The 20,481-nt window shown below is 44.0% G+C and overlaps 2 protein-coding genes and 2 non-coding genes across 8 annotated transcripts in view; all 4 read left to right on the forward strand.

The window, feature by feature from the left end:
* The first annotated feature begins 1,292 nt into the window (after positions 1–1,292).
* Positions 1,293–7,842, forward strand: LOC111860549 (RNA binding motif protein X-linked). 4 transcript variants are annotated; one of them, XM_023844355.2, is made up of 10 exons: positions 1,293–1,387; positions 2,195–2,326; positions 2,618–2,724; positions 2,846–3,002; positions 3,614–3,730; positions 3,804–3,921; positions 4,005–4,130; positions 4,238–4,329; positions 4,863–6,515; positions 7,629–7,842. In XM_023844355.2, the coding sequence occupies exons 2-9, from the start codon at positions 2,218–2,220 to the stop codon at positions 5,180–5,182; spliced, it is 1,146 nt and encodes a 381-aa protein (XP_023700123.1). In that variant the 5' UTR covers positions 1,293–1,387; positions 2,195–2,217; the 3' UTR covers positions 5,183–6,515; positions 7,629–7,842. The 4 variants fall into 4 exon arrangements, with proteins under 4 accessions (XP_023700123.1, XP_023700125.1, XP_023700126.1 ...); XM_023844357.2 differs by having other exon boundaries at positions 6,417–6,515; XM_023844358.2 differs by having other exon boundaries at positions 6,417–6,509.
* On the forward strand, positions 2,479–2,551 carry LOC111860567 (small nucleolar RNA SNORD61). The gene has a single exon (XR_002842051.1). It is a non-coding gene; the product is annotated as a small nucleolar RNA SNORD61 (small nucleolar RNA).
* LOC111860568 (small nucleolar RNA SNORD61) lies at positions 3,472–3,546 on the forward strand. Its single transcript, XR_002842052.1, has one exon. It is a non-coding gene; the product is annotated as a small nucleolar RNA SNORD61 (small nucleolar RNA).
* A 169-nt stretch (positions 7,843–8,011) lies between the features above and the next one.
* LOC111860548 (rho guanine nucleotide exchange factor 6) overlaps positions 8,012–20,481 on the forward strand; it is a 47,154-nt gene continuing 34,684 nt past the window's right edge. The window contains exons 1-2 of one of the 2 annotated variants that reach the window (XM_023844354.2): positions 8,012–8,469; positions 10,066–10,149. In XM_023844354.2, the coding sequence (XP_023700122.1) occupies positions 8,305–8,469; positions 10,066–10,149 (249 nt within the window). In that variant the 5' untranslated portion in view covers positions 8,012–8,304. The remainder of the gene's footprint in view (positions 8,470–10,065; positions 10,150–20,481) is intronic. The other variant, XM_023844353.2, reaches the window with a different exon arrangement.

Below are 20,481 nucleotides of genomic sequence, written 5' to 3' on the forward strand. Positions count from 1 at the left end.
AGCAAAGCATTTGTGAAGCCACAACACGCACAACCTTGAGGCGGATGGGCTACAACAGCAGAAGACCCCACCGGGTACCACTCATCTCCACTACAAATAGGAAAAAGAGGCTACAATTTGCACAAGCTCACCAAAATTGGACAGTTGAAGACTGGAAAAATGTTGTCTGGTCTGATGAGTCTCGATTTCTGTTGAGACATTCAAATGGTCAGAATTTGGTGTAAACAGAATGAGAACATGGATCCATCATGCCTTGTTACCACTGTGCAGGCTGGTGGTGGTGGTGTAATGGTGTGGGGGATTTTTTCTTGGCACACTTTAGACCCCTTAGTGCCAATTGGGCATCGTTTAAATGCCACGGCCTACCTGAGCATTGTTTCTGACCATGTCCATCCTTTTATGACCACCATGTACCCATCCTCTGATGGCTACTTCCAGCAGGATAATGCACCATGTCACAAAGCTCGAATCATTTCAAATTGGTTTCTTGAACATGACAATGAGTTCACTGTACTACAATGGCCCCCACAGTCACCAGATCTCAACCCAATAGAGCATCTTTGGGATGTGGTGGAACGGGAGCTTCGTGCCCTGGATGTGCATCCCACAAATCTCCATCAACTGCAAGATGCTATCCTATCAATATGGGCCAACATTTCTAAAGAATGCTTTCAGCACCTTGTTGAATCAATGCCACGTAGAATTAAGGCAGTTCTGAAGGCGAAAGGGGGTCAAACGCCGTATTAGTATGGTGTTCCTAATAATCCTTTAGGTGAGTGTATGTTTGCCATTGCCCCCCTAGTAAAGACAGAGCCCCCCTATCGATGCATCTCTAACTAGACCCCTGCCATCATCCACCTCCCTCATCTAGTTTGCCTTATAGTTGGGATGTCTAATGATGTATTATCTATATAAACCATAAAGTATAATGCATGCACATTTAAAATATGCGATTTCAATAAGTACCTTCAGTAATCTAAATGACAGTTTAGGCTATTCAAATTACTTAAAAAATATTGAGCTAATACTTCGTATTCCCCTTTTTATATTCTTTTGCACATTTAAAGCTTTTTTGAATGCAACTAATTGGATCTAAAATTTTACTGTAATAAACATTTTACATTAACAGAATCATTTAGAGGGAGGGTTCAGAGCAGTCAAAACCACCTAGGGGCGATTTCAAAATTCGATGAGTATTGTAATCAGCAACTTATCAACTGCAGGACGTGATAGACGTTACTAACAATATTCATTACAAGTAGGAAGCGCATGCGAAGCGGGAACTCACTTCCGGGGCACGGCGGTGTCGCGAGCCCAGACACGTGACCAGTATAAAGAAGCCCTTGGTCTTTGTGAGCTTCTCACTGTGCGCCATATTCGTCCTGAGGTGAGCGTATGTCTTTTCTAATCGTACTAAATCCATATCTGATACATTTTGGGTGGGTATCATTGTTTTGTTTAGCTGTTTATTTAACTTTCGCACGTTGTCGACGAAGTGCTCGATGTTTTAACCTGCGCCCGCGGCTTGTCTGGTTAGTTGCATTTTCTTTCGGGCGCCATTTTATTGAAACTCCTGCATTATTTTCTTCTCTTATGAAACGGGCTGCAATTATATTAGACGGCGTTATGGATTCATGTCTATCTGATGGTCGATCTGTTGTGACATATTAAAATTAAACGCTCATCGTTTACATGTGGCGCGGTAACCAGCATGCCGGGATCGATCCTCCATTTTGCCCTGCATGTTAGAGGATCCCGAATTTTTCCTGATATTTAAATAAGCCGAATGTGGCTATTTGCCCCGCACTTCGGTACCCCTGATCACTGTTGCAAACCATTTCTAGAGTATAAATGGATCTATCAGTCATATGCTTTAGGGACGCTGTGGTATAAAGCCGCTCTATTTTATTTGCATGTGTGTGTAGCAGCGTGTCGCTTTTGGGAGTCCATGTTGGGCTGAGATTCCGTCGATGAAGCATGCTTTCGTTTCGGTGAAATCTGGTCAGACCCACTGTGGGATTAATTGAAAGTGACTAGAAAATTATTGCATGAGTTTTATTTTAAAAATGTATATATATGCTGCCGCGTGGTGGTTCTGAATTTTTGGCAGAGCTCAAATGAATTTATTTGTAGGTCCATTTGATCGCAGTTTTCCGATTTATGATTTATTTAATCATTTAGTTTTCCCCTTCAGTTTAGTGTTAACCAGACGCAGTTATGGCTGAGGCAGACCGACCCGGAAAACTCTTTATCGGCGGGCTGAACACCGAAACCACCGAGGAGGCCCTTGAACAGTACTTCGGCAAATATGGCCGGATATCGGAAGGTATCGGCACAGATCGTGGTCTTACTGAATTTGCTTCTCTGTAGTGTATTTGACTTGTAGAATACTGGTGACTAAGATCAGGCTGTGGGGTCCTGTCTGTATAGCTACAGATTTGGCATGGTGGTGGCAAATACCCGGTGTGTTTAATGCAAGCCATGATGAAAATGCTAGATTTGATCGAGATGACATGAAAGTAACTTGTCTCCTCTAAGAAGTCCTGAGCTTGCTAACTTGGATAGGAACACTAAAGGGACTATTGGGCTGTTTGTCTCACTCTTCTGTCCTTTTAAGTGCTTTTGATGAAAGACCGTGAGACGAACAAGTCCAGGGGCTTTGCGTTTGTGACCTTCGAGAGCCCAGCTGACGCAAAGGATGCAGCGAGGGAGATGAATGGGAAGGTGAGCTACCGGCCTATCTGCGGGGCTGTGCACCCTGAACCAGATTTAATGATTCCTAATTGGCATGAGTCTTGTCATACGGCAAGTGCCACATTGACGTGTACATTTTTTTTTGGTATAGTCTCTCGACGGCAAGCCGATTAAAGTGGAACAAGCAACAAAGCCCCAGTTTGAGACCGGAGGCCGCCGAGGCCCCCCTACTCTGCGTGGTCGTGGCCCGCCGAGGGGGTTACGAGGAACTAGAGGACTGAGTGGAATGAGAGGCCCCCCAACAAGAGGTATATCTCCACACCCACTTCCTGTACGTGACAGGCTGCGGTGCATGTGCAGGGTTTAGCGCTGTCTGATTTCATGAGTACCATTCCATCACTGACGCTTACCAAAATGAACTGTGCAGGTTTGGGCCCTGCTCTGTATGGGTCAAAAGGACCCAGCACCTCCTTCAGCTGTTAACCAATTACAAAATTCTTAAATCTTAAATATTCCTGCAGTCTGCCAGAATTTTTCATTGTCAAAGAGTGTTGGTAAAGTGATCTGTTATACAGGAGTCTGTCTGGAGGGGTATTTCCATGAGACCTAACCATTGGTTGTGCATGAAGGCTTTGCCATGGGAAAATTCTTGGGGGACTTGATCTCCAGCTTGGCATGATAGTGGCGATGGTAATATTGGGGAATTACCCTGTTTGAAAAGCTTACAATCCTGCACTCACAGCAGCCTGCTGGGACCGATGTTGGTGACTGGCGTAGGCAATGATGAAATTATGGCAACATTCTGATTCAGCTGATTTTTGCCTTTTTTGTCCTCTAAGAAGTTCTGAGCTTGATTTAAGTTTTTATTTTTATGTGTTTGCCACATGCTGCTCTTATTAACTGATCATTATGGGTTTAGAACCCTTTTTTAAGGATATGTCATCAAGAGGACCGCCACCTCTGAAGAGAGGCCCACCAATCCGTGATGGCGGCCCGCCCCCAAAGAGATCTGCACCTTCAGGTCCAATGGGCCGACGTAAGTGTCTAAATATTTAGGGGGGGAATGTGTTGTATTAGATGTACAGCCTAACTTGGTGGTTTGCTTGCAGCTCCGATGTCTCGAGAGCGGGATCCTTATGGGCCCCCGCCACCTCGCAGAGATGGCATGCTTTCTAGAAGGGATGATTACCCGTCTCCTCGCGACGACCATTACAGCACGAAGGACAGGTGAGATGATGCTGATTCTGTCAGCCAGGTACAGATGGGCTTTTATTCCTCGTTGTTACTCACAGTGACCTTCTCTCTTCCAGCTACTCCAGTCGAGACTACATGAGCTCCAGGGAGACCAGGGACTACGCTCCGCCGCCCCGCGATTACCCTTACCGCGACTACTCTAGCTCTCGTGATGATTATGGATCCTTGTCACGGGGCTATGGGTATTTCATCTTTCCATGAATTTTAACCCCGGCAGAAACTTCAAGCCTTTTTTTGGGTGTGTCTGTTGCTGGCGGAACCAACACTGTAATGCCTCCTCTTCCCACAGTGAACGTGACAGCTACGGTGGAAGCCGTGAGCCACGAGGCTACATGGATCGCCCGAGTGCGGGTTCCTACAGAGACCCCTATGATGGTTACGGTAAGACCAAGAGTTTTGTACAGTCTAGGCCAGTGGCATCATCATAGCTAGCTTCTTTCCAGCGATTCCAGTGTCCCGAAATGCGACATTCAAAAATCTATGGATCCACGTGAGAAAAAAAAAAACGTCAATTCAACTCGATGTTTCAACTGAGCTTCAAATATGCTCCAAGGAATAAGCAGAATGCCTCACTTTTGGAGTTTCAGGTCTTAATCACAAAACCATCAAGCCATAAGACCAAAGCTGCCAATCTACAGTTCTAACATGGAGAGCTAAAGGAAGTGGCATGGGGCCCCGAGTTCACTGTGTTCAGTTGGTCTTGGAGACGGTTTGAGCCATAGCAGCCCTCCTTTTGGAAGTTGCATCCATATTGTAATGCTGATTGGGAGAAGCGGTAGCATTAAATGGCACGTATTGACTTAGGTTTGGGGGAAAGGTTTATGTGAAACAAGCATAAAGACAAAAACCCAGAAACATGCAGCACAATCTGTTAGTGGTGAACTTGTCAATTACCTGACCCGTTGACCCTACAGGTAACTCGCGCAGCGCCCCGCCCTCAAGGGGCCCTCCGCCATCCTACGGTGGAAGTGGCGGGAGCAGTCGCTATGACGACTATGGCGGCAGTTCCAGGGATGGTTACGGCAGTCGTGACAGTTACCCCAGCAGTCGCAGTGACCCATACTCTGCTAGCCGTGGCGAACGAATGGGCAGACAGGAGAGGGGACCTGCCCCCCCAATCGATAGAGGCTACCCTCCTCGCGACGCGTACGGCAGCTCGAGCCGGGGCGGGCTCCGTGGTGGCGGACGCGGAGGCAGCCGGGTGGATAGAGGAATCGCCCGCAGCAGATACTGAACAGACTTGCAAACAAAGGAAGTTCTCTCAAACCGGCACCCATGAGTGTGTTCCTAACATTCAGATGGAAGTGGAAGACCTAAGAAGCAAATTTTGAGTTCTGTGGACAAACCTTACTGCTCCCCCTCCCCGTTCATATCCCTGAGCATCAATTTTTTTTGAAGAAATGGAATGTTTGTTTTGTATTTCGTTCTTGGGCAGCCTTCTCCATCTAGTCTGTAGCTATTTTAAGTGTCTTTGTACTAGTACTGTTACACACTGCAGTTCCCTGGAATAACATGCCTTCATTTACTAATAAAGTTTTTATTGAAAATGTGATCAAAGCTGGTGGATGTTCAGAGAAACCTGAAGTAATATTAATGCTGTGTTTCATTTGCCTGCATTTGCCTTTGAGATTTCTAACGTTCTAACCAGACATAAACATCGGAGCTCTATTGGACCTTTTTTAAAAATGAAATTTGTCTGCTATAGCTTCAGAGATTCAGTCAACTTGTGGTTTCACTGAAGGAAAAAGGCAAATGTCATTTTTCCCAGATTCTTTATCAGTAATCCCTCTGGTAACGGACCCCCCCCCCCCCCCAAGCCAAAGCCTAACTTTGATGGCTTGCACCGACCTAGCCAAAGAACCTGGCACCCAAAACGCAAGTGAATCTTTTCAACATTCAACAGATAAAAACAAGTTACCTGTCAACAGATGGTAAGCAAAGAGAACTTTTTTTCCTCATCTAAGGGGCTGTGAAATTCTGACGTGAGTAGCAATCACCAAAATGATGGTATAAAATGTAACTTCGATGTTCAGAATCCTCTCAACTCAAGCCTTCATGTTTAACAGATGCAGCAGGCAGTTTTCCGCTACAATCGATAGCCTTAAAAGGAGCAAGGGGGGAAACTTAACACCATAGTGATATTTTAATGTAAGTGCAACCTCTATGCAAAATCAATGGATGTAACGTTATTGTAGACCAAAGGATGCCTTGGTTTCGGCACAAGTCAAACTTAATCCAGCATGCCCAAATTCACTGAAGGACACCCAAACTGACGTCGAAAAACTACAATAATGGAGCGCAAACTGGAGCGTAAACTGAAGGAAAAGCCAATTTGGACCGTAGTCTAAATACAAGGAAGGAGGGCAAAGGAAAGGGTGGCTCTGTTTCTTTTTAATGACTTATTCAGTCATTCATTATTCACAGTAGTGAAAATTACTGGCTGCTAATTTGTGGTTTTCTTGTTTCAGGGTAAGTTCATCTCCGAATATATAAGATGAACGAACATTTAAATGACTGGACAAACCTCATGGTGAGGCGGCAGCTCTGGTGCTGTCTGCAAGGTAAAGGTGCGTGTTTTTTTGTTTTTTTTTTTAAATAAATGGCTAATTCCTGCTCCGTATACAGACTCCACTACGTGATCTGATTTTTGTCAGTTGAGGAATGATGTCCAGTTTTGAGAAGGATTCAATGGTGTGATGCATTGCACCTCATTTGCGGTGTCATAGCGTTAGGAATATTTACTTTTATCGGTCTTGATGACTGTGTGACACCAGATAGTTTGGTATTTAATGTCTGTCTGACCACAGACGCTTTTGTCCAAAGCAACATACGAGTAAGGCAAGTGCCACATGGCAAACTCACAGCTGTCACGGACTCCACTTGGCACAGGTGCGGCTAGACTGATCTCCCAATGAAAGCACATTTGTGAGTGTGAGCAGTGTTGGAGATGGCGACAAGACGCATCTCAAAGAGTAAGAACATGATAGGGAATCTATTCAAATCAATCTTGAGGGAACATGGACTGGTGTTGGGCTGGTAGATGTTTTGGGAACAGATGGGTCTTGATGCATTTCCTGAAGGTGGGTAGGCAATCTGATGACCGGATGTTTTTTGTACCGTTATCCGTAAGCTGTGGTCCCAGTTTAACTTCATGGAGATGCCCACGATCTGGGCAGCGGTGGCACTGCTTGTTAATGCATACTAGCAATGAAATGCTTCCCTATGTGTGGCAGTATTTTTGATCTCCGGAAAACTAAAGAGGCTGTTTGAAGCAGTCTAGAGTGTTCACAACAAACATGGCGGGTCTTTTTAAAAGATGGCATGAGCGAAGCAAGGCCGTCAATGACAGTTGCATTTTTTTTTGGGGGGGGGGGGTGTCAAACTAAAGATGACTGGTGCTGAGTTGGATGTCTTTCCTACTAACAGGAGGGAGAATTATTTAAAGTAATCAAAACAATAGCCCGAGGCTCAGTCGTCTAGAAAGATTGCTCAAATGCTGAGTGATGGATGTAAGTGGAAAACAGGATCTTATTGAGAAACTTTCATATCCATTACTCCTGCTAATTTGTTTTCAATGTATTAGATGAATGGGAGGAAATTCAGTTTTTCAGAACTTGTATCACCCCAGACCTGTCTGATATTGCTGTAGTGTTTACCGCCTCTTCATTTCTTGCTTTTAGCTACTGCAGCAGCCGGTCAAGACCTTTGTGGGGCTGACTGGTCTAACGAACAGTCCATTCTGAAGTCCCCAGTGGGAAGACTTGCAACATCTCTAATGTAATTGTGACTGCCATCTTAAACTTTGTTGTAATAAGCAAAGTGGCACTACGATTTCCTGGTAGATGTTTTGAGTGTTTGTGCCATGTACATTAAAGTGTAATCTTTTCAATAAAAGCTGTGTCAAGTGACTTGTGTGAGAAACTAGCATTAAACTAAAATGTATCCGAGATCTGAAACCCGTCTTGGAGAAACAAAAGCCGGCATGCATTCCAGAGGGTAGCGGTAATGCCCTTACGTTTGCATTTTGGAAAATGAAAAACGACACCTCCAAAAAAATAAATCGCAAAACCTTCACGACTTGCATTCAAGTTTGTACGCAGTCTAATGCATTGAGATCTTTGTAATTAAAGACAGGAGGGAAATGGACGTAATTACGGAAAACATTTCCTGATCGGCACCACCATTTTTTTCCCTCCCTGTCAGGAGAAATAGACTGACTCCGAGAAAGCTGGCGAGAGTTTAGCGTGTAAGGCTAAGGGCACAAAGGCGGATGTAAGAGCTGCGTGTCTGTCTCACGGATGTGGGTAACATCTCGGCGCTTTCAGCCCGCTGGTGCATGCAGTGTCCGCCTTAGACATGAACCCGGAGGAGCAAACTGTTACTTGGCTCATTTCCTTAGGAGTTCTGAACTCTCCGAAGAAGAACATCGCAGATCCGGAGGAGTTTCTTAAAACATCTCTCAAAGATGGAGTTGTGCTCTGTAAGCTCATGGACAGGCTTCTACCGGGCTCGATCCAGAAGGTAATGCTGGGATGGCGGTACGAATCGTAATATTATCCTGTAGCAATGGTGGGAAAAAAGAAAAGTGGATGGTGTAGACTGTAACATGATGTTCTTTGTTCGAGCATGTGCTAGGTTGTATATGGAGAACTGGAGACGAAGCGATGAAATAACGCAAACTTTGCTGAAACTCAAGTTTCTCGTCTGTGGCTGCGCGTACCGAAATTCTCCAAATGCGATTCTCATTTATTACGTCGCGTGTGAGTGTGTCTTTATATATATAAACACACACACACACATTTATATATATATATAGATACACACATATACACATTCACACACAAGGACTATGTATACTGGGCAAAGATGTGCGTCAACTTCCTGTATACATAATAACGGTGTTCCGTATTTTAATCATTACAATGGCTGCCGTCACTGTATATCCATTATTTGAACTCATGTAAGTGTTTTAAATTGCTAGAGACGTTCAGTGCCGCGTGCATTTAAGCGCACTGCCGTTCCAGTGCCGCGTGCATTTCAGTCGTGTGCCGTTTCTGGATGCATTCCGGTCCAGTTCAGGCAAGCAGTTTGTTCATACAGGTTCATCAGCCATAAAACCTTGGAGAGGGGAGCTTTTCGCGTTTACAGAACTAGCCTGAAGCACAACAAGATACTCAACGTGCACGGAAGTTAGATATATACGAGTAAAAAGTTAATTTTGTCACTACTGCATGGGTTTCAACTAGTTAACCGACTTCTACAATCTGGTTCCGCATATGCTTCACACTCCGACAAACTGACGTTTATTTTAGCATTTAATATGAGTGCCGTTGAACAACGGAATAAGATCTTTTTATATTTAAAAGCTGGGCTAAAGTGGTCTTGTACAGGACCGTAGTCTGTGATCCCGTCCTTTTTCATGTACTGGGTGTATGAAATGGTAAAATGACTCCATGCTGAAATGTTATGTTTAAAGGGAAAAAAAAAGTTGCTTTGTGAGTGCTCTGTTCCTCAGCTATTGTTTTTTGACGCAGAGGAAGAAATGACAACCCATTTTAACTGGCAACAATTAAGCACTGGTGATGTGAAAAGAAAAACAAACAGTCTTCTTTTAAACGTAACAAAGACCGTAAGAAAGATTTGTTAAATATTGGATGATCGGGTACATATTCGTAACATTTAATGCGGCTGCATTAGTTGGCAGGGTCCTGCTCGCATTACTACACCCGCGAGCGGCGATGTTTAAAATAGCGGGCATTACTAGCGCGCGCTTCGCTGCGGCTGCTGCTCCGTAAGGCGAACAGCTAGGAGGCTCCCGCCGCCTCCGTCACTTCCTTCCGCGAGCGATCGGCCTTGCGCTTTGCTACACTGCGCGTACGCGTGCGCCCGTGTCAGTGTCCCTGTTTGTGTATGTACAGGGGGTGTTGTTTTGCTACTTTATAAAAGTGGTCGGAAACAACGCTGCGGACCAGTTTACGTTTTCAAACGACTGCTCTGAGTACGTCCATTTAACAGCTAGTATTTGCAAGAACGCGAATTCTCCAGAGTCACATGCACGGTTTTAAAAAGCTTGCAGTAATGTAACGTTGTTTTTCTCATTCTGCTTTTGGTTTTTAGTATTGCCAGGAGCCGAGAAATGAAGCGGACTGCATTGCAAATATACGCGAATTCCTGAAAGGATGCGCTTCTCTGAAGATAGAGGTGAGTGCAGGATGGTTCTCTAATCATGCTCGTACACGGCGGCTCTCATGATATTTCCTTCTGGCCATAATACACAGAATACAAGTATGGTTGTTAACCACTTTTCTCTTTGTGATATAGTCCTTTTATCTTTTCTTCGATTTACATTCTGACTGTTTTTTTGTAGAGAACGCGCTGCTGAAGTTTTTTTATGTGCATATGCGCTTAATTTACTTCGATTGTCTACTTGCTCAACGTTTAGTGAGGAATGACAAAGTAAAGGTCAGTGACTGCTTTGGGTTTGATAAAAATAGTAAAAGTGTGATCGATGGTATTACTGGTATTATTATTATTATTATTATTATTATTATTATTATTATTGCATGTATTCTATTTACTTGTTTTATTTAGTGACAATGCTCTGATGAAAAACAGCAAGGTGCCCACACAGGCAGACGGGCTCTGTCAGTGAGCTGCTCAATCTTGTTCTTGGACAGTCACTGTCAGTACCTGGCCTGCAGTGGAACTGTATACCATCTAGTGCAGTGTTTCTCAGCCCTGTCCTCGGGGACCCTCAGACAGTCTGGGCAGGGAGCAGTAATGTGGACCGCTGGTGCTGCCAAAGGAGAAACACCAATCAAGGGAGATCTCAGCCTAATTAAATAAGCAGTTACTTAAAATGGATGGATCTTAATGAAGGTTGCAAGATAGTTGAAACTTCTCTACTTCCTAATCAGGGAGAACTTGTTTAGTTTTTAGTATTTAGTTTTAAAAGGTGTTCAGATGCATTCTGCATCGCTAGATAAGTGATGTTGCATGGTGTAGAAATAAATTCTCCACATGGACCCTGACATGCATCTTTCAATCACCATTTCCTGAAGAAATAGATAAATAACTATAAAAAGCAGAGATGCTGTATTTGTGTAGCATCGTGGTTCAGTGGATAGCAATGTGACTGTGTGGATCTTGGGTTGTGGGTTCAAATCCCTTCCCTTCTCTGTATGTGTGAAATTCACCTTTTCTCTGGTTTCCACCAACAGCCTTAAAACATGTGGGTAAGCTAAATGGCGTCTCTGCGTTGCCCATAGAGTGCGAGTGTGTGTATGTGCCCTGTGACGGCGTATTTTTACCCCATGCTCCCTGGGGTAGGCTGAAGGTTGCCCAGAGGCATTCGCCAGTCACCGTGCAGCCACGATGATGTCATGTCCAGGATCATACCATTTTAGGGGTCATAGGGGTCAGTGAGCGAACAGGCTACTCAGGGAAGCAAAATGTGGGAAAGCTCTGTCTGACTTGATTTATTTTTTATTTTAATCAATTTCTATGCTAGAATCATCTCATTTCCCATATAGGATACATTTTGTTTGTCCACAGAATGCGATAATTGTTTAGCAACTGTGTTCTCTATACTTTGGTAATGTTTTGTGTTTTATAATGCTGTTTTTATCATTGGGTATTATTGGGTAAGCTGATGGATGGATTTGACATTAGAATTTACACCCTCTAATATCCTTCTGTGGTGATTAAACCTGGCCAGCCATTTATTAACATGCTCTCCAACGAAGACTGAATTTTCCTGAAGTTTTTGACTTTTCGCAGCCATTAATGGTGGTTTTCAGATCTGGCTACACACGGTTTGATAAAAATTTGAGTTAAAGCCAATGTGACACATAACTGATAAGTGCACAAAATTCATAAATTGCAAGCATTCCTGAAGCTGCGTGCATGTGAGGTTCAAGCTTCAAAGCAAGCTTCTCCAGAAATTATGCTGTGTCTTGTTTTTTTCCTCCAACTTACTTATTCAACAGATTAGGTCCCCTTTGGTGATTAGTACCCTGCATGAACTGTGGCCCCGTCATACAGGTGGAGACACAAGGCTTGTCATATCAGCAGTGGGGACATGCCTTTGCTGGCCGTTTTCCCGCCGTCCTCCCGTTATGTGTGTCTGCTTTTCACCTTGGTGGTGTGACTTTTTACTCCCTGAAAACCGAATTTGCCTCCAGTAAATGTAGAATAAACTTCATGTGTCATTCAACACCTGCATAAGCCTCTCAGTCAGTTATATAACAGATAAGCGCAGCTTGGTTAAATCTGCGTTCATCACTTATGAAAACAACTATCCCTAAAATGACAGTGGCCTTTGCTTGGGGTTCGGCTGAAACATTCCTCCCGTTATGGTGACAGGAAACCTTGGAAGGCGGTAAAGACGAAAGCCTGAGATGTGGTTCCATCAGCCTGCGCTGAAAGCTTGACGTTTTTATTAAAATAAAATTTAGGCCGCTGTTTCATTACTGGCTTGTACGAGTAATAGCCGGCTAATGGCAAACAAGTGGTACGTTTTTACGATAGAATTGTGGTTAACCCTGCCCCGTGCAAGAATAGAAACACACCCAGACACAGGCTTAGCTGCAGGCTCTGAGCAGCCGCTATTCTTGTGCTTCTGGTGGGCAGAATCTGTATTTGAATTGTTTTGCAACTTGTGTTGTGAGTTTCATTTGAAAGAGACCCCCAAATCATGTGAATCTGCCTGCTTGTTTTACACGTGTAAAGAGACTGCGCGCTCGATTGCTGCCAGTCGGATGGTGCCCTGCTGCTCGTTTTGGTTTCCACAGGCTTCAGAGGTTCCAGCAAAATGCAGCCGAATCACTTTCTCACTTCTCTTTTCTATCAGATGCGCTCGACTTCCTGCACATGTGCTTCCCTCTTCTCAGTCATGTTAAGTTCTACTGCCGCTGAGCCTTTTCTTCTGCTGCACATGTCAGTAGCTGCATGAAGTTAGTTTGGGTTGTTTTTACAGAAGAGTTTTAGTCGTACATAGTCATTACATTTAAGTCTCTAAAGCATCATTTGGGTTTGGTGTAGAGACCAGGTCCGTTTGCACGGCATGAGAATTTCCTGTCAGGATTGTTGTAGTTTCCCTATTTATATCTTGTGGTGTTTGCATGGAATTTTGCCGTATGGATGATTTCTCACTCAGTCTGTGCATGTGGACTCTGCATAAATAAGCCTGCGGGTGGAAGGTGTTTTTGGGACAATGGGAATTTATAAGGCATTTCCTGTAAATAAACCAGTTTGTCACTGAGATCATATGCCACTTATTTTAGAATTATGGTTTGGTTACTAAATCCTAACAATTAAAGTTTTAGCCCCTAGCAAGGATGTCATTCTGTGCTCTTGGTCGTCATGTTCTGGTTTTTAGGGACTGGACTTCGCCCCTTAAGTTGCCACAAAACAGACGCTGCAGTTGTGCCTTCTGTGCAGTGGTATCTGTTCATCTGTATTGTTGCTTTGGGGGAAAAAAACATTTGCTTACTTATCTAAGTGTGGTATACATACTGGTTGAGTAAAAGGAATCTTAAACATATTATTTCACATGCAGCATTTATGGTACTTTATGCTGCCAAAAATGTCTTATACAGCTTTTAAGCTGGACCACTAGATGTTGAAACTTCAATGGAGGTAAGATCTTGGATGACCTACACAGGCTCATTCACCTTGTGACAGCAGCTTGTGGAACAGAAGCTGGCCAAATGAAGTTACCCTCTACCTCATAATCTGTCACCTGTGGGCTCCACACACAGATAGTACTACTCTACTCAGCCTAATTCTGATGCATGCTGTCATTTTTATTTGTGGAAGATGGAGGGAAGGACTTAATACTGAATGCTGTGCAATTACCCTCTTTGAAAGGAGCCTGAAGACAAAGGTTGGGCTGTACTAATTATAGTGTCCATTCAAGCTGATGTCATCTTTTGCATTCAACAGTCCTGTTAAATATATTGCTGAAGGGGAAAATAATATCCTTGCAGTGGAAGTAATTTTCATAAGTGAATTAGATGTTTTAATTAACAATATATCTTACAATATGTATGTTGTGTATTCGTTTTTCTGGGAAATGAAACCTGCAAGGATATTGAGGTAATGGCTGCATCGGTGTGAACCTTAGGAGTCGGAGAATATTAATGGTCATGCTCAGCTTCTCGGTGGGTGGGCTGGATCCATATGGTTTCATGGGGGCAGTGTAATGAACATGTAAGGGGTCAAATTCTCGATGAGCAGGGAAAAACACTTGTGGGAGTGGTCAGAATATCAGTGGGAGAAGCAGAGTCGTCGTGGGAGTGGTCAGAATATCAGTGGGAGAAGCAGAGTCGTCGTGGGAGTGGTCAGAATATCAGTGGGAGAAGCAGAGTCGTCGTGGGAGTGGTCAGAATATCAGTGGGAGAAGCAGAGTCATCGTGGGAGTGGTCAGAATATCAGTGGGAGAAGCAGAGTCGTCGTGGGAGTGGTCAGAATATCAGTGGGAGAAGCAGAGTCGTCGTGGGAGTGGTCAGAATATCAGTGGGAGAAGCAGAGTCGTCGTCGGGAGTGGGCAGAATATCAGTGGGAGAAGCAGAGTCGTCGTGGGAGTGGTCAGAATATCAGTGGGAGAAGCAGAGTCGTCGTGGGAGTGGTCAGAATATCAGTGGGAGAAGCAGAGTCGTCGTGGGAGTGGTCAGAATATCAGTGGGAGAAGCAGAGTCGTCGTGGGAGTGGTCAGAATATCAGTGGGAGAAGCAGAGTCGTCGTGGCTACATACTGCTCTCTCACAATTTTAATGATAATTCCTTGTATCCTTATCTCTAGTATAGCTTTAAAAAATCAGTCTAAAGTTTACTGTTGCTGCTTTTGCATGAGTGCTGCATGCGATCGAGGAGAACGGACACCGACAGGATTCATGGTGTTCATGTGTTTCTTTTAATGACAGCGCAGTCAATATAACAACGGAACTAAACATCAGAACATTTCTTTTTATGACAATTATCCACAAAGTGTGCAGCTTTTGTCACTGCAGTGTTTCTTTCTGGGCTTCTGGAAGAACATTTCTAGAGCCTCTTGATATGGGAAGTCAGAAACGTCTGGCCCATTGAGATCCGCATGCAGGCTGCAAGATGGTCTCCTTGCAGCCTCTTGCGGATGTTTGTCTTGACCTGCAAATACATTAACTGTTAGGCTTTAAAAGTGATAGCTGATAGCTTAAAATAGTAATAGTTTATAGCAGAAAATCCCATTGTGAAACGTATTTATTACCCTGTTCATTTTTGTCAGCTTTTCAGGTGGTTGACGCGACATATTTTCCAACACTCCCTGTCCGCTGGTGCTAGTGTGTTCACCTGTGTGTGCGCACACGTGTCTGTGCATCGGGGCGGAACTCCGCCATGCTCGATACAGAGAGCAGAGGAGAATTGTAAACGCGCAACCATATAGAGACAGAAATGACAAGCTGTTGTGTAAATAAGATAAATAACATAAGGCTATTTAGTTTGTTTAATAAAAGGACAATAAAGGTAACCTTAAATGACTTCTGTTGTGATCTGGCGCTATATAGAAAATAAAATTAAATAAAATTAACTTGACCTTCAAGGGGGGGCGGGGCTCCCCCCTAATATAATGGTAGGGGAAACACTGCATTTTCATCCTTGCTGTTGGACTCATTTGTAGACCAAATGAGTAAACAGGAGAAAAGCAGACAAGAACTGATCACAAAAAGACATTCGTATTCTGCTATATTGTATTTCACAGGGACGATATTGAGCAAAAGCAGGTGATTTGTCGGCACTGCCTTGTGTCTGCTGGTGCAGCTCCTCCAACTTATTTGACAGACTTTGTTGGTAGATAAAGTTCTGTTTCGCCATACAGTGGAACCTCGGATTACGAGTAGCGCGGTTTACGAGTGTTCCGCAAGACGAGCAAAGATTTTTAATAAATTTTGACTTGGAAACCGAGCAAGTCCTGGTTTACGAGCACCAAGTATCATCAAAAATCATATGGCACGCTTGCGCTCCTTGTTTTGACGCCGAGTGCACGTCATCACAACTAAGCCAATGGTTATTCACTTTCTCACGCTGCGTAATTCTGGGTAATTGTCTCCCATGCTCGGTCTCAGTCGGCATGCCTCACTGGTATAGTCAAAATTTAGTAGAAAAGCACCACCTGAATAAGGGCGTAGCAGTGCGAGCGATGAATCTGTTTAACGACAATGCAATGTCCACATTTTTGCGAAATCGAAAAGGAGGCAAGAGGCTATCATTGGATGGGTTCCTTGTTAAAGAAGCACAAACAGCAAAAAGATTCCAGTGAGCCAACAGATAGCAGTGATTCCGTTAATTATAGTGAAAGTCATCCTACAAAATAACCCTCCTCTCTCATCTCCCTCACACCATCCACGATTCTTTTCAAAGGTAAAGCGCAGGTTAATTTGTTTTATGTATTTTTACTTTATATTTTGTATTAATAATTTTTATATGAATATTTTTGAGTTGTGGAACGGATCATATGAGTTTCCATTATTTCTGATGGGAAAATTTGCTTTGATATACGAGTGCTTTGGATTACAAGCATGTTTCCGGAACGAATTATGCTCATAAACCAAGGTACCTCTGTATATTTAATTTTCAACTCCTAAATATCGCAGTGTAGACTTTTTCTAGTATCGTTCAGCCCTACTCAGAACACACATCACATAAAAACATAAGATTTATATTAATTGGTTATTATGTACCCCATTATGTAAGATGACGTGGCTAAGCGAAGGGGCTAGCCTTCATTTTAGCAGCGATTATTTTGACAAGCAGGTAGGCTACTTCGAGAGGCTAAATGGGGCGTATCGATGGCTGATCTCGCATTATTGGGTGAGTCCATCAAACCAGAATGTCTTTTTTTAAGATGTATTTGCATTGCAGTCATGCTGTGATGATATTTAAATTCTGCTTTGCAATACTGACAGATGGCTGCATTTTCATTCACTTTTAATGTGAAGTTCTTGCACACAACTGATGCTCTCACTCTTTATTTGGACCCTCATCTTCTGTGCTTAGTCTTCCTTCCGCTATATTGCTAAGTAATCAAGAAGGAAAATTTAATGTCGATGCTTTTTTAAATAGTCGAGTTTAATCGAGTAATCCTGACAGCTCTACTCAATATATTGCTTTAGTTAATTGTGTATCACATTCAGCCGTGTGCCTTGGTTGTCTGCGAGTGTGCCTGTAGAATCTCGTATGTGGCGGCAGGCCCTAGACGGGTCTGGTCATGTCCGATCGTGAGACAGTCTGCTGTAGCGAAGAACTGCTGGAGGTCTCAGGAAGAAAGAGCATGATCCTCATGTTTGGCTCCCACGCGGTTATGGATCAGGTGAATTAGTAGTATCAATTGATATAATTACACTGACGTGGTTTAAAAAGTTTTTGTTTGGCATGTAATGGTTTCTTGCGCTTTTTTTGGTCCCAAAATCCCTTGTATGTTGCAGATTTTTATGACTGAGTAGCTGCCTGTGCAGTGTCAGTGTCGTCTTCACCCTGCCTGCCTAGTATGGGCCTATCTTTAACTGCAGCTGTAATATTCAGAGAGGTCTGGCCAGTCATGTGACCGAACAATGGGGCCGTTCAGTTTTCACTTCTGCAGGGGATCTGTAGAAAGAGGAAGAAGCTAACAGGAGAGGAAGTCTCTATTTTAGACTTTATACAATCCGCCATGGTGGATTCTGACTCCAGGTAGAGCCGACCTCCGTTAACGCTGGATAGCATGCTGTTCTCTGAGTAGTGTGTGCTATGTTGTGGGTTTCCACACCCAGTTCGGTCGCATTTGCGTCCAGTCAGACTTCTCTTCCTGTCGTCCCGCTTAGTAGCTGCTCTCCTCATGTGGGAGTGAAGCCCGCGCTCCCGCAGCATTCCTCAGGCGGCTCCGGCACAGGTGCTTCTCCTGACTGGGGCCGCTTCCCAGCCAGTGCTAATTTGGGGCTTCTAAACCACACGCTTTTAATTACCAATAGCTTTGAATGAAATAGAGTTTGTTTCTGTCTCAGGATTTTTATTGTTTGTTTTTTTTGGTGGGGGGGGGGCTGGCTTCTTCCCCTCAGATTCCCTGTGTTCCACGCAGGGAGGCAAAAGACATGCCGACCTACTTCAACAGATTTTTCCAGCTTATTTATTTAAACGTATGTTATTTGGCTTTTGTTGTTTCCCCAGTGATGTAATACTAGTGTTTATGCAGGCCTGGTCCTCATGATCTCTCTATCCAGCCAATCTGTTCATTAATTATGTTAATTAGCCTGATTGCGCTCTCCATAGAATTAATCATATGTGTAATCCATGCTTAAGTCAGGGCAATAAATAAGAACTCACTTTAATTTCCAGTCATGTTAAATTCTTGTCATAAAAATGTGATGATTAAAAATGACTAATGCTTTGAAATGTCATTGGTTTTCCCATTAAAATGTGCCTTTGGACAGTCATACAAAATTAACAATTGTGATGTCATTTATTAGATGTAGGCTCTGCTTTGGCTGAAAGGACAGTATGGAGGTGTAGTGGAGAGTGCTGACAGGGTTCACACATATGCAGTTAGCATGTTCTTCCCGTGTCGCCCTAAGTTGGTTGGGAAGACCCCTACCACTCTTTACTGCATGACCACTGGAATATGGATGGATGGATGTGTTTTGTTGTAATATAACAGATACATTTCATTAGCACAGACACAAAACTAATCACTAAACCACTGTTTAAGTTTACTTCAGAGATCTTCAAATCTGGACCTCAAATCCAAATCCAGGCCTTGTTTTCAGTTCTCCCAGGTAGTTGGTTTAATAATTACTGATTCTGATTGGCCACAGAGGCTTCATACCCAGCTCACAGGTAAAGGAAGGCTGGAAAACCAGCAGGGCTCAGACCTTGAGGACCGTGACTTGAATAACCCTGGTTTACCTAGTACCAGTTTAGGTGCTATGGACGGGGCGGCTTGGCGAGTTTCCCTGGTTGCCTCACGCCTCTTGAGGGTCCTGCCAGGCGCGTGTGGAGTTTGCATGTTCTTCCCACGTTTGCTTTGGGTTTCCTTAGAGTACTTCATTTCCTCCTCGAGTTAAGTATTTGACTGCTTTGGACTGGCCACCTCTCCAGGGTGACCCCATGCAGGCTTCCATAAGCAGTCTGTGACCCCATGCAGGCTTCCATAAGCAGTCTGTGACCCCATGCAGGCTTCCATAAGCAGTCTGTGACCCCATGCAGGCTTCCATAAGCAGTCTGTGACCCCATGCAGGCTTCCGGGCCCCGTGACCTTGTCTTACCATAAGCAGTTGGAAGATGGATGGTAATATCAATCACACTTAATTAATAGCACAAATGGACCAACATCCCAAACTTGGCACCTCGTTAGGAAATGGCTCGAAAGTACTATCTGCAAACTCAGGACACACCGTGTTCTGTGGTGGTCTAACAGAAAGTAAGAAGAGAGTAGGTCTGCTGTGAAGTTCCGTTCCCGAAATGTAGCGTCGTCACTAGAAGAACCAACATGACTTTCTTTAAATCCCTCCCTGTCTCAACATCACCAGCCAGTATCACATGGCAGCAGATTTCTTGCCCAGTGTTAGTTGTCAAGATGTTTCCCTATTTTACGTTCCAGGAAATCAAAGTTGTAAAAATATACCACATTCAGGGTTATTACCGTTTTCTCATAAATTCAGTCAGCCTCCTCCTTACACATCAAGATGTTCTCTCCGCCATCAAGGCTTTGAGATGCTTTGTGGTGTGAATGTTTCAGCTACAGTGGAACTCTCACATCCCGAAAGTAAAACAGTGCATTTATACAAACGTGTACAGACAGACAATATCTGGTCAGCAAGTGAACGTCAGGTAATGTGAACAATGCGGGCAAGGTGCTCAGCCTCTGTGACATGCTGTGAATCACGATTCGGTTGCATTGAGGTAGAGTGGCTGAGTGTGGTCAGGAGTGCGTAGCCAGACGTGCTCGCTAGTCACCTCAGCCCTGTTTGGAACCTGTAGAGGAATCTGCTGCTGAGTGTCTGTATGCTCTCATACTTCAAGCCTGAGAGCAGCGCAGTAAGGAGTGCAGTAAAGAGTTCATTCTCAGCAGAGGACATTGGAGAGCCATTAAGAAACCACACCCATCGTCCAGTTTCATGCATCTCTGGAGAACCTTTCTCTCTCAGGAAGAACTGGTACTGTGCTTCATGGTGATCATTTTGCTGACAGCATTTTCTGTGGCTCAGTGGTTTATGACCACAGGCATAAGTACTGCCACTCAATGACCAGTAGGGGCGCTGCTGAATCTTCTTTCTTCATCTTGCATTCTCTGAAGCTTTTTGCTTATTGTAGAAGTAAATTTTGTTGATAATAGTTTTGGAGGATTTTTACATAACTTCTGCATTCTGCGCACCCCCACTGCATTACCCTGCTGCTGCATTCTGCGTACCCCCAATGCGCTCACCCTGCTGCTGCATTCTGAGTACCCCCAATGCGCTCACCCTGCTGCTGCATTCTGAGTACCCCCATTGCGCTCACCCTGCTGCTGCATTCTGCGTGCTTC

The sequence above is a fragment of the Paramormyrops kingsleyae genome, chromosome 24 (assembly GCF_048594095.1).
Source record: "Paramormyrops kingsleyae isolate MSU_618 chromosome 24, PKINGS_0.4, whole genome shotgun sequence".
Lineage (NCBI taxonomy): Eukaryota > Metazoa > Chordata > Actinopteri > Osteoglossiformes > Mormyridae > Paramormyrops > Paramormyrops kingsleyae.

Coding starts and splice junctions, on each gene's coding strand:
- LOC111860549 (XM_023844355.2), top strand. CDS start 2,218: ATGGCTGAGGCAGACCGACCCGGAAAACTCTTTATCGGCGGGCTGAAC. Junction 3,731..3,803: donor TTCAGGTCCAATGGGCCGAC/GTAAGTGTCTAA, acceptor GTTTGCTTGCAG/CTCCGATGTCTCGAGAGCGG. Junction 4,330..4,862: donor AGACCCCTATGATGGTTACG/GTAAGACCAAGA, acceptor TTGACCCTACAG/GTAACTCGCGCAGCGCCCCG.